Source organism: Oncorhynchus nerka, linkage group LG2 (genome assembly GCF_034236695.1).
Source record: "Oncorhynchus nerka isolate Pitt River linkage group LG2, Oner_Uvic_2.0, whole genome shotgun sequence".
Classification (NCBI taxonomy): domain Eukaryota; kingdom Metazoa; phylum Chordata; class Actinopteri; order Salmoniformes; family Salmonidae; genus Oncorhynchus; species Oncorhynchus nerka.
In genome coordinates this window covers 69,343,003-69,356,531 of record NC_088397.1, presented here as the reverse complement: position 1 = coordinate 69,356,531, position 13,529 = coordinate 69,343,003, and the positions used below count along the sequence as shown (strand labels likewise).

Sequence of the window (13,529 nt, the reverse complement as noted above, 5' to 3'; positions counted from 1 at the left end):
ATACGCCGAATTGTGGCAATATTTTAAATCCTAATATAGCCCAAATAACCATTAGCCTATGTCACCGTATTTGGAAAGGACTCAACATTCATCCAAGTGTCTAGATTTCGTTTGTACCTCCATGTGCAGGAACAAATGTAACGCTTGTGCAGTTGGCCTAATGATAAGAATCAACTTGTCAAAAACAGTAATACTTCAGACAAAACTCGTCAAGGTGATTCGGTCTCATCAACGTTGAAATCCAATTAGATTATTAAAAACGAACTAACAAAACACACTTGTCTTGGTTCAAACCAAAATACACCGACATGCAGTAGTGTCTGTCACATGGTAATTAAGCATTGAGCCAACAACAAACAAATATTGATCAAATGGAATATTAAACGGACATCCAGTGGAAAGCATACCCGCTCAAAACAACAACCTATAACCTAAATAGCTATACAAGTACTATATACCACCACTATATTGTCACTACGACAAACAATAATAAGCCAATGAGGCCCACATGTGTTTATCGTTCAGACTACATGTGCCCTGTCCCGTGGAGCTCTCAAACCCACTATGGGCATGCAAGTGATGGCTGCACCAAGGCCTCATCAGTCAATTCCGTTAATTAGCTGAGATTCAACTGGAAATTGTCCAATTTTAGGGTTATGACGATCCAGTTGGTTTGAACATGGTGCCTGCAAGATCAGGATTGGGTAGGCCTATATTTGATTCCCGCATGGCCAACATACTTAGCCTGCCGTACTATTATATTTTGAATGATAGTTTCCATCAAAAACGCTAATTTAATTTGTATTCATTTACTGAACTGCCCGAGTTTCAATGGAATTGAACCCAAATCGTGTCTATCTGTTCGTTCCATTGGCTATTTGACGAGAGGCGTCATAAACTTCATGAATTGAGAATTATCCTTCATATATTTGTATGGAGTTTGGATAACAAGTCATGTGGTCGATATCCCAGGACCAGCCAATGTCTCCATTTTGCATAGACATACTCTAAAATCAACTGATAGAATGACAATATCAGTGCGTACCAATGCACGAATCAACAAGGAAGCCTACATTGTAATGCATCATTGACTTTGATAATGTTCTGACAAAACGTATAAAATCCCGTGCTACCTTTGTGAAAATAAACATGAACCTAAGTAACCACAAATGTGTGAATTTATTCATTAAAAAAGGGAAATAGCGCTGCTCAGATTATGCGTGCTACTATGCTAGTGCAAACTAAAAGGTAGTCTTTTTCCGATTCTATAGTATTAATAAATGGGATAACATTGCTTTAGTAATAGCCTGGGTTAAAAATCACGACATGTCCAAAATACACGATGAACTTTCGCTGACTTGAGACATTTGGCATTTGACTATCTAAGACCAAACAAAAAAACGCGGTAAAACGTTTTCCTTAAGTATCTGAAAGGTAAAGTAGATTTATGAGAGAGGAAATAGAATCTGTATTTTCTTACCGAATATCCGTCTTTGTTTCCTACAGGATTCGGTAGCGCTTAAGCATTGGGCCCCTAATTGAGCCTCTCTCTTTATGATGTTTAATTTCCTTTCCAACTCAAGACACTGCTGCCTTCAGATCTAGCGGAGACTGCCGCTTTTGAAGTTGGCATCCCGATCACTTTGGATATATTACATCTTCTATTCTTGTTGCGAAACAATTTATTCTTTCAAAACGAGCCCTGGAACCTTTCCTCTCCTGTCTCTCTCTATCCACCTAAGTTGTAAGTCTTTCTTTATACTCAACGAGAACTTTAAAATAAAATACAACCACCATATAGCTACGAATGTATAAAGAACAGTTTTCCCCCCTCTTTTTTTAACCGTTCTTTCTTGCCCTTTTCCCAAAACATTTGCGATGGACAGTGGAGTCCCATATAAGGAGCTTACTAACTTGACCTTCAATTTGTATGTGGGTTCCCGCCCACATAGACGGCAGGAAACACTGGGACGATGTGCCGCACCGTCCTCTGGGGCAGATGTGTGGAAACCTTGAACATCAAAACACTGCCATTTGTATGATGCACTCATGTGGAAACAAATGTTTATTTGATATCCACCTCTGAAATAGTTTTGCGCATGGCATTTTTCAGTAAGCCCAAAGGCAAATATGACGAAGGATTATGTCGAAAGGCCTAGGACATGCATACTGAACAGCCCAAAAGATTCCAAATACAGTATAGTGATGACAATGACTCTAAAAAACACGCAGGTGATGCGTTTTAGTTATCAAGACATTATGGCGATTAATTAGGCAATTTAATAGCAGGCCTACTTTGAATATAAGAATAGACAAAATGTGTGCGTAAAACTTAAACTTATCTGATAAGTGTGTATGAAGTCAAAATGCTTAGCGTGCGTAAAGGTCGAAATTCTATGAGGAGACGCACATGATAAAGTCTGTCTAAACAGCAGTATCGCAAAAAGAAGAGACAAAGGGCGTGCATAAAACTGACTTAGAATCTAAGCAGAATACATTTTTAAAAACCATTTGTAAAGAATGTAGGGTCTAATCTTAATTTGGCATAGGCCACCTTTTTGTTTTACCATGCTCCCATATTATATTGGGGCGTATAAATTCACATGCTTATTCCAATTCAGTTGTTGTTTACATTATATCTGTGAAAATACACCTTTTTATAAATGAAGAAGAATAAGGCATAGGCCATCTCGGAAAATGTGAACATTTAAATTCCTTCCATTGGAAGAGTCTTAATAAGAGACACCAACATCTGCCGAGTTGAACAAATTGCCCAACTACAATTTAATAGTTTATACAAACGGATACAACTAAAATAGTTTTAAATTAGTTTGTTTGTTTTAATTGTGTTTAAACACTTTATAAAATGGCATCGCCCATACAGATTTTGAAACAAAACCTCAATGAATTTGTTGTCACTGAAGAACACCTTCGTCTGAGGTTTGGATATGAAGTGTAATTCAATATTACGTTGGATTCGTTGTTCAGATATCACTGATATATTGTTCACAAAGCCATATTTGAAGATCTATCGGTTGCTTGATATAGAATTGTGATACGGTGTCTGTAAATAAGCAGCACATGCTCCAAATATGACCTTGACACCGATTTACCGAATTTAGTGGGAAAAATCTTTAGACTTTAGTTGGCTACAACTAAGGTTTGAAACTCGTTAAATAGTGCTATGACAATAAAAGACAGTGAATACGCCAGGCTAAATTGTGTAGGCCTCTCTTTCTTCTCTCTTTATTTCCCCCTTACGCGCACACGCACACGCGCACGCGCAAACAAACAAACAAACAATGGTGACTGAACTTGGCAATTGGCTTTGGAAGTGAAAAGCAAATGGTGGAAGAAGGGGCAAGAATGAAGGAAACTTCCTCTTTAAGAATACAATGTATCCAGAAGCATTTTCCAGTGATTAATCTAGACCCACAGGTTAGTGGATATAAATATACATTCTTGTAAGCAAAATAAAGGGACATGGACCTATAATCAGTCCTCGTGTTTGTTAAAAAATCCAGGAGCAGGCTATTTTTCTCTACTTGGTTTGATAAAACTATTGTGTTTAATTAGAAACTAACATTTTTGCGTATTGATTATAGAAAACATTATTGGTATTAACATTGTAATACTCATGCTTATAGCCTACTGTATATAATGTAGGTATATCATGTCATTTTAGATTTTATCAAGGCATGGTTATTAACTTAAGCCTGGATAACGACTACACACAATCCGTCGAACAGTATTTGTATATGCTGCTTGGCATAGGCTATTATATAATTTCATTAAGTTGTAAATAGATCAACTCGAAAGAAGAAAACTGAGGGGAGTAGCCTATTAAAAAGTCGTTATCGGTTAGGAAACGTACCAGCAAAAAAATAAACACCATTTCTTCACGTTAAGGTATGCCATTGCTTTTTCATCGGCAGGGTAGCCTAGTGGTTAGAGAATTCGACTTGTAACCGGAAGGTTGCAAGTTCAAACCCCCGAGCTGAAAAGGTACAAATCTGACGTTCTGCCCCTGAACAGGCAGTTAACCCACTGTTCCTATGCCGCCATTGAAAATAAGAATTTGTTCTTAACTGACTTGCCTGGTAAAATTAAAATAAATCCTGAAGTTCCAGACATGTAGGCCTTAATAACTCGTCTAAAAACTAGTGATCTGACTATATGCTAATACTGAAGCGCTCAAATGTTACATCCCGTAGTTTTTCGATCAAGATGCTGAATGAACACAATAACACTTTTTGGGAAACCTATAATTGTTTTCGCTTACAGCACAGTTCAAAAGGCATAACAGAAAACGGCAAAAATGATGTATTTTGGTTTTACACACAAACCTCACGCGTAAAACAGTGATATTCACTTCTTGAAACTAGCCTATAACTTTTCTCTTTGTTTATCCCTGGACCGAGGTCAATTTAATATTTGTGTTTGGCCTACGCTTCAATCAATTATGACATTTACATGGAAAATAGAAAAAATCTACTTGAAATCTACATTTTCTCAATAGACTAAAGTAAGGAAAAACAATGTCATAAATGGTCACATAAAATTTCATACAAATCTGGTAAAACCATCCGAAAACATGGAAAACATTTATTAAGTTCTCATTCGTGGCATAATTAATACCGGAAGAAGGCTATCTTGGCCTTTTCTATCCTATCTTTTGTAAAGATATATAATTATTAAAACAGTACACTCAACTCTAAAATTAAAATGCACACAACGTTCTTGAGGCAAAATTGCGATTTAGGTCCTTTTGGATGTGACACAACTCTATGGAGCGCAGAGACTCACAAACAGAATCTCCCAGCCGGTCTCTCTCCGCAGAGGGAGGCCTTGGTCTCACATTCAAGGTCTGCGTCAACGTAGACAGCTCTGACCTTTGAACTTCACAGACAAGCCGCCATAAAAGAGCCTGCAGACCGTCTCAAAGTCAAAACTAGCTGTTGGTTATCCAATTTGATATATGTCATACACTTGCATCTGTATTTTCAATATACATTCAGCAGCTCCACTTGGACGTACCAGATGCAAAGGGAGGTTAAGTCTATACAGACACATTTGACCAAAAGGTTTAGGTGAAAAACGCATTCAGCGTCTCCGTGCATATGGGAAGATATACTTTAACTGCATTAATATTTAGAATAAGACATTGTAACTAGCCAACTTGATCAAATGTAACCCTGAGACTAAATCTAAATTCCACACGACTTGTTGTTTGACAGCAAGAACAGGAGTATAATCAGTGCAGATACATAGCTCTGTATAAAGAGTAATGCCTAACATTTGTGACTCTTGTCCCCCCCACTAAACATGCATGGCCAAAACTAGTGAATTTTACCTTTAAGTGCAGCCTAATTCACTTTTCGTTTATTTTTCGCAGACATACAATATCTAGGTTAGATTTAAGAACCGATTACGATAGGCTAAAATCCAAATAATTAGCTAAATCTCAAAAAGGCTTTTAAATACATGTTTTTACGCAGATATATGGTCAAGTCAAGACATTTGGATAATGCTTAAATTATTTGTCAAATGAATTTAGGCTAGAGAGCCTATGGATGGCCTTTAAAGTTAAAAGTGGACGAAATTAACGCTATACTATGTTTTCGCTAAACCCAATGTCAAATTGAATAGAGGTAGGCTATGTGTGATCAGAGGCAGGCCTACGTGTGAATGTGGGAATCTGAAAGCATTTCTATAAATAAAGCATTAAGTTAACTCAAGTTCAGTGCGACAAATCCAGTTATGCAAAAGCATGAATATGATGGAATAAGCTTTTTTATTCTGAACACAAGGTGGTAGTTGCTATTGATGTTTTTGGTCTCTGGAGCTGTAACAAGGCCCGATCCAATGGTTCTAAACCTGCGCTGAGAAACAAACGTTTTCACAAATTAAAGTTCCTCTCATGAAACTAAATCTATTAAGCAAAGTGTATGGTTGAAGATAAATGACAAATTTTAAGAGCAAAGCAAAACAAAGACTGATGCGTTCCTAAAAAAATATCGTCATGTTGCAATTTCCGATAATCGGCCTATATTGCTTAACCATACTGTTATGCGGATGTGCAAGCAGAGGGAAATGTGTTACACAGCAAATATATTATTTTATTGCATCCTCTTCGCAGCCTTGTAAAAGCATAGCTTGCTACGTCCAGCTTGTTTATAAAAGGAAACATAACTGGATTCATTGCTATCAGCTCTCTGTACCACTCACTATGCCTTATAAAATGATTTGCTTGAAATGAGTAGCTGAGAATCAAAAAGGCGTCAGGCTACCTCTGTTAGTGCGCCTTGGGTAAGGTGAATGTGTTTGCAGTATTATGTTGGTTGTTAGGATGCACAGAATGGCGTGTACTCTACGTGTGCTTTATGTTTAGCCTACATGCACACAGAAACGTCTATAACCCCTCCACTTGTAGCAATATTGATGTTAATCATAACTCCAATTACACAGAACAAAAATATAAACGCAACTTGTAAAGTGCTTGTCCCGTGTTTCATGAGCTGAAATAAAAGATCCCAGACATCCATAAGCACAAAATATTATTTCTCTCAACTTTTGTGCACAAATCTGTTTACATCGCTGTTCGTGAGCATTTATCCTTTGTCAAGATAATCCATCCACCTGACAGGTGCGGCATATCAAGAAGTTGATTAAACAGCATAATCATTACACAGGTGTGCTGTGGACAATAAAAGACCACTCTAAAATGTGCAGTTTTGTCACACAACACAATGCCACAGACGTCTCAAGTTTTGTGGGAGCTGCAATTGGCATGCTGACTGCAGGAATGTCCACCAGAGCTTTTGACAGATAATTTAACATTAATTTCTTTACCATGTCATTTTAAAGCATTTGGCAGCATGTCCAACTGGCCTCACAACCGCAGACCGTGTATGGCGTCATATTGACCACTTTTTATAACATTAAAATATAGCCTAGTTAAAGCTTTCAATATGATAATGACTATAAGGATAATATAAAATATATAGAAGACAACAAGCTGTAATCATCAATGCATAGAAGGTAAGTGAATTTCAGTATTTGGTGACGTCAACCTTGTGAATTACAGTATGGACAGGCTACGGACAACGAGCAAAATTGCAGTTAATCTATGGCAATTTGAATTAACAGAAATACCGTGACGAGATCCTGAGACCCATTGTGAGGCCCATTTTTTTAAGGTATCTATGACCAATAGATGCATATCTGTTTTCGCATGTGAAATCCATGGATTAAGGGCGCAATTCATTTATTTCAATTGACTGATTTCCTTATATGAACTGTAACTCAGAAAAATCAGGATAATAACCTTAACAATATGATAATAATATAAAAGTTAACATATTTTAATAGACATAATAAATCTTACACATACATTGAAACATTCATGTAATTCATATTGGTGTAGGGCAGGGCACACAATCGCCAATGTATTCTATACGCTGGATATGATGTTACATATCAACACAGACAAAACGAAAATCTTATCACATGGGACATTCTAAAATGCAGTCATCTACATTCTAATTTTTACAATATAGCATATGCCTACTCGCAAGTGAGTTGATTACGTGGAGACAACAAACGGGTAACATATTGAATGAGATGAGATAGAGAGAGAGAGATGTTATGAGAGAGAGAGAGAGAGAGAGAGAGAGAGAGAGAGAGAGAGAGAAAGAGAAAGAGAAAGAGAGAGAGAGAGAGAGAGAGAGAGAGCGCAGCACAAACAATTCAGGACATCTATACTGTATTTTCATGAACGAAATTCCTATAGGGGAGAACTTATTCCAAATTCCTTGCAAACACTGTCACTTCGACAATAATACAGCTACTGACTACATTTTATAACATTAAAATATAGCCTAGTTAAAGCTTTCAATATGATAATGACTATAAGGATAATAGAAAATATGTAGCAGACAACAAGCAATAATCATCAATGCATAGAAGGTAAGTGAATTTCAGTATTTGGTGATGGAAGTGATAGGCCCAAATTGCGTGACAATAAATCCTTTTTGCGCAATTTCTCTACCTAATTCACATCTTACAGTGGATATCCTATACAAGCCTACATTACATGTACCTCTCAAAACATGTATTAGTATTTTTGGTATTAATATCAATCCAATCAAAAGAAGAGCCGTTTGCAGTTAGGACCCATTTTCACTGCCCTCATTCATGCCCTTGTGGGGCTAAGTAAGGGACGGCCTTAAACCAGACCATTTTCACCTCCTCCATGACAACTACTCAGTTATTTACACAGGAAATACACGTTTTAAAGAGGGATCTAATAGGGATGTGTCCGAGTGTTTACGGAGAAAGATATTAGTCTACACAAGCCGCCAATTATTATTGCAGTAAACAGATCGCAGTCGATAAATAGTCATGACGGTACATAGGCTATTACTTTGCGCTCAAGCGTCGAGAGAATCCGCGGATCATTCCGCACAGAAATAGCAGCATGGACACTTGCCCACCCGTCCCAAAATACCCTCAAATAGCTTATCGCAGTCCCCCCAGCCTTTAAAGACTGCAACTCAGCAAATGCGTGTGTGTGTGTTTGTGTGTTTAAGTGGGACGAGAAATGTAATACCAGATAACCGATATTGGCAAATAAAGGTGTTGTGATTGACAAAAAATATCGAAACGCAATTTAAAAAACAGCAGTAGGGTGTAGGGCCAGTTGTTGTCCTTGACCGTGGCCATGCACGTCCCCTAGAGCCCGCGACTGATTGAAAATACACAACTAAGGGTTTCAAAACTGTCTTATTGTCCACTATACGATCAAGACAATAGGCTATCAAATAATAGGCCTATGCTTATTTAGACCATAGCCCAAATTCAGCCTTTCATTACCATTGTAATTGTTTTAGGATTCTGTAATTTAATGATTTTTATAGGTTCTGGGGTCGATTTTGGAAAAATATAATGTCAAGACTTATTAAATAGACTACTGGTGGAATGTAGATTAGATGTAAACTATTATGCGCAATAGCCATAATGCACCGTCGCCTACATAGGCGTATAGGCTATAGAAGCCCTATAAACTCTAATTTATGAAACAGAATCGTGGTCAGTTCAATCATAATTTCACTAAACTCAGGCGATGGACGTAAATGGTTTATAAATACAGGCTGCTGTGCATTCGTGAATTGAACTGATCTATTAATTGATACTTACTATTGACTTGAATCCAATAGCATGAAATCCGTAACTTTCTGTTAGCTTCATATTCTTCACAACTATAGGCTACTTGTTCATATCTTAAATCAAATCCATTTTTAAACCCCAGATAAACTTTGATGGTTGATCTAGGACGTTCCGCCCTAGCGAGTGAGCCACAAGTGTGTAGGTATTGTATTGGTAAAGTTATGGGAAACTACAAAGTCAAATATATGTGTATCAAAAAATGTACAAATCACAAATTATATTTTGCCAAATTACTGTGCCTTTCATTCCAGGGCGTTTACGAATGGGATGTTTCTATAGGCCTATCAAAGAACACAGAATACAGGCTAGGGAATACTTAACCCCTTGCACTGTCACTACTTTAGTAACGTTTTATGCGACTCAAGGTCAGATAAACATATATTTGGACTATTAATTTGTTTTTCGAAATATGTATTGATAAACCAGATGCGTCCTCTTTCTTAAAGACATCAGACTTCATACTGTGCATGCTATGCGATCGAATTTGATTACACCAAAATACAGTACGTTTAATTTAAAATACTGCCTGCCTATATTCCTCTTCACAATCTCTCTTTCGCCTCTCTCTCCCTTTTAGAAGAAGGACAAGGCCTGCTCCCTAAGCATCAATCTCTTCTTCTTCATCCGCCGGTTCTGGAACCATATTTTAACCTGTTGGTCGCTGAGGTTTAGGCGGTCAGAGAGTTCTCTCCGCCGCTGTCTGGTGATGAACTCATTGAGCATGAAATCGCCTTCCAGCTCAGCCAGCTGGAGTTTGGAGTAGGGTTTACGTTTCTTTCGGGTTCGGGTGTGCATTGGATACCACGGGGCGCCTGGAGAGGGGGAGAAGAAGTGGATGGGTGAGCATGGATGAACGTAAAGGCTCTATAGCCTATAGTTTGGCATACATCGCCAAGCTAAGGTAAAAGTCCTGCACTGCATCAGTTGATTCTATAGAGCTGGTTATCAAACGTGTGAGCAGTTCCTGGCCCAGTCTTAAAACAGACTCATTTAAAACAATGAGTTAACATTCAGAGTAGAATATGGACACTCAAACAAATTATATTATACTACTACTGTTTATTATGTAAAAGGTATTCACAATTTTGAATTTCACCAAAGAATGTGTGGTGAGACAGTGGGACGCATGACATCTTGTAATTTGATTGTGGATAGATACGCTGTAATTCACATTAGTCTGTGTCAGGTTTACAGTGACAGTTAAGGTCGTCAATAACGATAGTCTCACTCTCAAGCATGCAAGCATATCGAATTGCCAAAGGCATGCAAGCTAGAGTTCTTGTGAATAACAGCATGTCTTTTTTTCGGTGTCTGATGTTATTTGTAACAAACTATCAAAAACCTTGAGTCTATGTTTTTCCTGAAATCCTATAGGTTGAAATTGTTCAAAATATTGTGTGTCAATTCTAATTTTTACCACAAGACATTCTCATTTTTACCACAAACAACATCGATTTTTTATGGTGCTGTAAGGGTTTACTGGTGTGTAAAAGGCTGAGTGTAAACGAAAATATGTACCCTTCCTTGAATGCTTCCCCTAGCGGCGCTCACCCCAACATGCAAGCCTCGTGTAAATTCAGCATCCTAAGAATTTATAAAGACGAGCAACAGGACTATCAACAAATCAAGAAATAAGATTCCAATGACAAAAACAAGCGCTTTACATTCCATTGTTAATGTCCAATAACTCACCTCCACCCGCGGCTGTGCTTAGTGCGTGATTGCCAGGGGATGTCAACGCCTGAGTGATGCCTGCAGAAGATTTGCTCCCTTCATTGAGCAGCGATGAACTGGAGTCAGATTCTAGGGATTGACAGGATGGCGGATCTTGGGTCAACTGCTCCGGGCCATAGTCGTACTTGGAAAATGTACCATTGTTGCCCATCCCGTTGTGCAGTCCATGCTCCGTCGTTATGGAGGAAGAGGAGTCTCCTCTTGCCCTCTCTTCACGTTTGAGGTTTGCGCTTTCAGCGCAGGGTTCCCTGTTGCCGCCACCATTGCTGTAAAAACATTTGCTTTCATCTTGTCTGGTGATTTCACATGCACGGTTGAAAGAGGGATTGATGGGCATGGGACTGCTAAAGTAGGGTTGAGGATATCCATTGCACGGCTCCGAAGGGGTCCAAGGGAGCGAGCATACATTGTCCCTTCTTGGGTAGGAGAGAGAGGTTAGACCCGCCAGTTGTCCCCCGGACGCTCTGAAATTGGGGAGGTAAAATGTGTCTCCAGTGTGGATGTTTACCAAAGGTCCCACAAACCCGGAACCGGGATTAAGAAGATTATGCTCGCCCATTTCGGCGGGCCGACCAAGAGCTTCTAGTTTATAGCGATCTGACATTTAACATAGTGAAACCGAGCGGCGCGCCTGATTGGTCGGAATAGAGTCACATGTCTTCACCAACTTGCGTTACAGAAGGTGCCACCCACTATGTCCATGTCTGCCCAAACAAAACATTCACTTCTGTATTATGGGTTTTATATGCTTTTTAAAGTACATTTTATGCCAAATAAAATCTGGGTTTGTTTTCTCTTCATTGCTTGTTTGATTTCTCTTTATTGCTTCAAAATACTATACTCTTTAATTTTCAAGTGATGACCCAATCCATTAATATTAGGCTACAGGCCATATTTATCTTAGTAAAGTTTTCCGAGAGCCTGCCTTTTCTTTTTAATATGTCATTTAACGGTTACAAGGCAGCTGCACAAAGGCCTGTAAGTGTTATATTGCCCCCCCCCCCCCCCACCAAATATCTACCATTGTTGGGTGTGCATGCCTCACTCTTTATTTTAGAGCAAATTACAGACGAACTGAATGTCATATAAAGCTGTGATGCTCCACTTTACGGGTCTATTTTAGGAAACGACTGATACTCACAGCCTAACTTCTCTCGTATTTACAGTAGCGGGGTCAGTAAAGTTGAAACCTTTGGCTCTGTAAAAAAAGATGATCTGCAATAAGGTTATTTTAAGAGCATTTCCAAGGAATAACTTCAACATTTATCCCATTAAACGTTCGTAGCCATACATTGGGTAGCTTGTTATAAACTATTATTTTTATGTGGGTTTAACAAGGTGGTCAAAGCAGTCTAAAAGCGCTTCATCAGTCGAAATTCATCACAGTGCGTTTTTATTCAATGATTTGCAATTGAGCGCCCCTGTCCCAAACAAGTTGAGTAAGGTAACTAAACATCTGTATGATACTGCGAAACAAGGGCTCACTGAGTAATGATCATATTTCATGGAAAGAAAAGGCAAAATAGGCATGCATTGAGCCGTGCGCATTTCCATGAGGAGACTGGCTGGTGCAATTAGGAAAGTGTTCCATTGCCTCTAAACACAACAACGTGTATGAAATGAAATTGAACAAAGACGTAATTTTTGGTTTAGACATAGGCCTACCCACTACCCACTACACACTTTTCATTTTAACATTACTCGTGTAGTCCTAATGTTGCTATTCTCGAAATTCCTGACAACCTTCACCGCTTTCTAATAATTTGCCTACTTGCCAAATGATAGGAATGACGTAAGCTGTAAACAAAACATTGTATATTAAGAAATTGCTAATGGATTGCCATTCTTGTTACAGTGCAATAGTGGGCCTATGTGTGCATACTCCACATCTTAAAGAGAGGAGTCGCTATTTTATCAATGTGTAATAAACCTGCTATTACATATCACTTTCATGGAAGCATTGGCTTCTGCAGCAGCTTCTACGATGCGACAAAAAATAAATGATAGTGTCTGTAAGGATTCATATTCGACAAGAAGGATGGAAAAAGGCCTAATATACAATGCCACATTTATAACTAACAAATGTGAATTTGCATACTTCTGTGAGAAAGAAAATTTTACATTAGTCACAAGATAAAGATTGTTGTTATGTATGGAACATTTAAATGGGATAACGAAAGCTTTGCATTAGAGCTACGGAAGGAAGGCTCCTGAGGTCAGAAGGAGTTCAAATATAGCTACAATACGTGCAATCTTTAATTTTTGGGACACGAGTCTTAAACTGAATATGCGGGGGGGTAAAGATTACGGGGCGAGTATTTAAAATAATGTCGTGCGTAATAGACTACCCAAATAGGACCCTTTCCATAAACAAATGACTGCAAATACAAACTAATAAAACACATGACATGGATTTCCAAGGAGTGTTTGTGGTCTTGTAGCTGTTTTGTTCTGCCTCAAATAACTGATGTAGTTATTGGATCGTTCAAAACGAATTTTGTGTATGGGTCATTTGCCGTGGATTTTCAAATCAATAGCGTTCGGATTCGGATTATAAAGAACAAATG

General features: G+C 38.3%; 1 protein-coding gene across 1 annotated transcript; it reads right to left on the bottom strand.

Annotated features, from left to right (window-relative positions):
• Positions 1-8,954: 8,954 nt before the first annotated feature.
• Positions 8,955-11,521, bottom strand: LOC115146042 (homeobox protein Hox-C12a-like). The gene is made up of 2 exons (XM_065021136.1): positions 10,921-11,521; positions 8,955-10,040 (listed from the first exon to the last, which is right to left on the bottom strand). Exons 1-2 carry the CDS (start codon positions 11,519-11,521, stop codon positions 9,802-9,804), a joined length of 840 nt encoding a protein of 279 aa, XP_064877208.1. The 3' UTR covers positions 8,955-9,801.
• Positions 11,522-13,529: the final 2,008 nt, after the last annotated feature.

Coding starts and splice junctions, on each gene's coding strand:
- LOC115146042 (XM_065021136.1), bottom strand. CDS start 11,521: ATGGGCGAGCATAATCTTCTTAATCCCGGTTCCGGGTTTGTGGGACCT. Junction 10,041..10,920: donor AAGCACAGCCGCGGGTGGAG/GTGAGTTATTGG, acceptor CCCCCTCTCCAG/GCGCCCCGTGGTATCCAATG.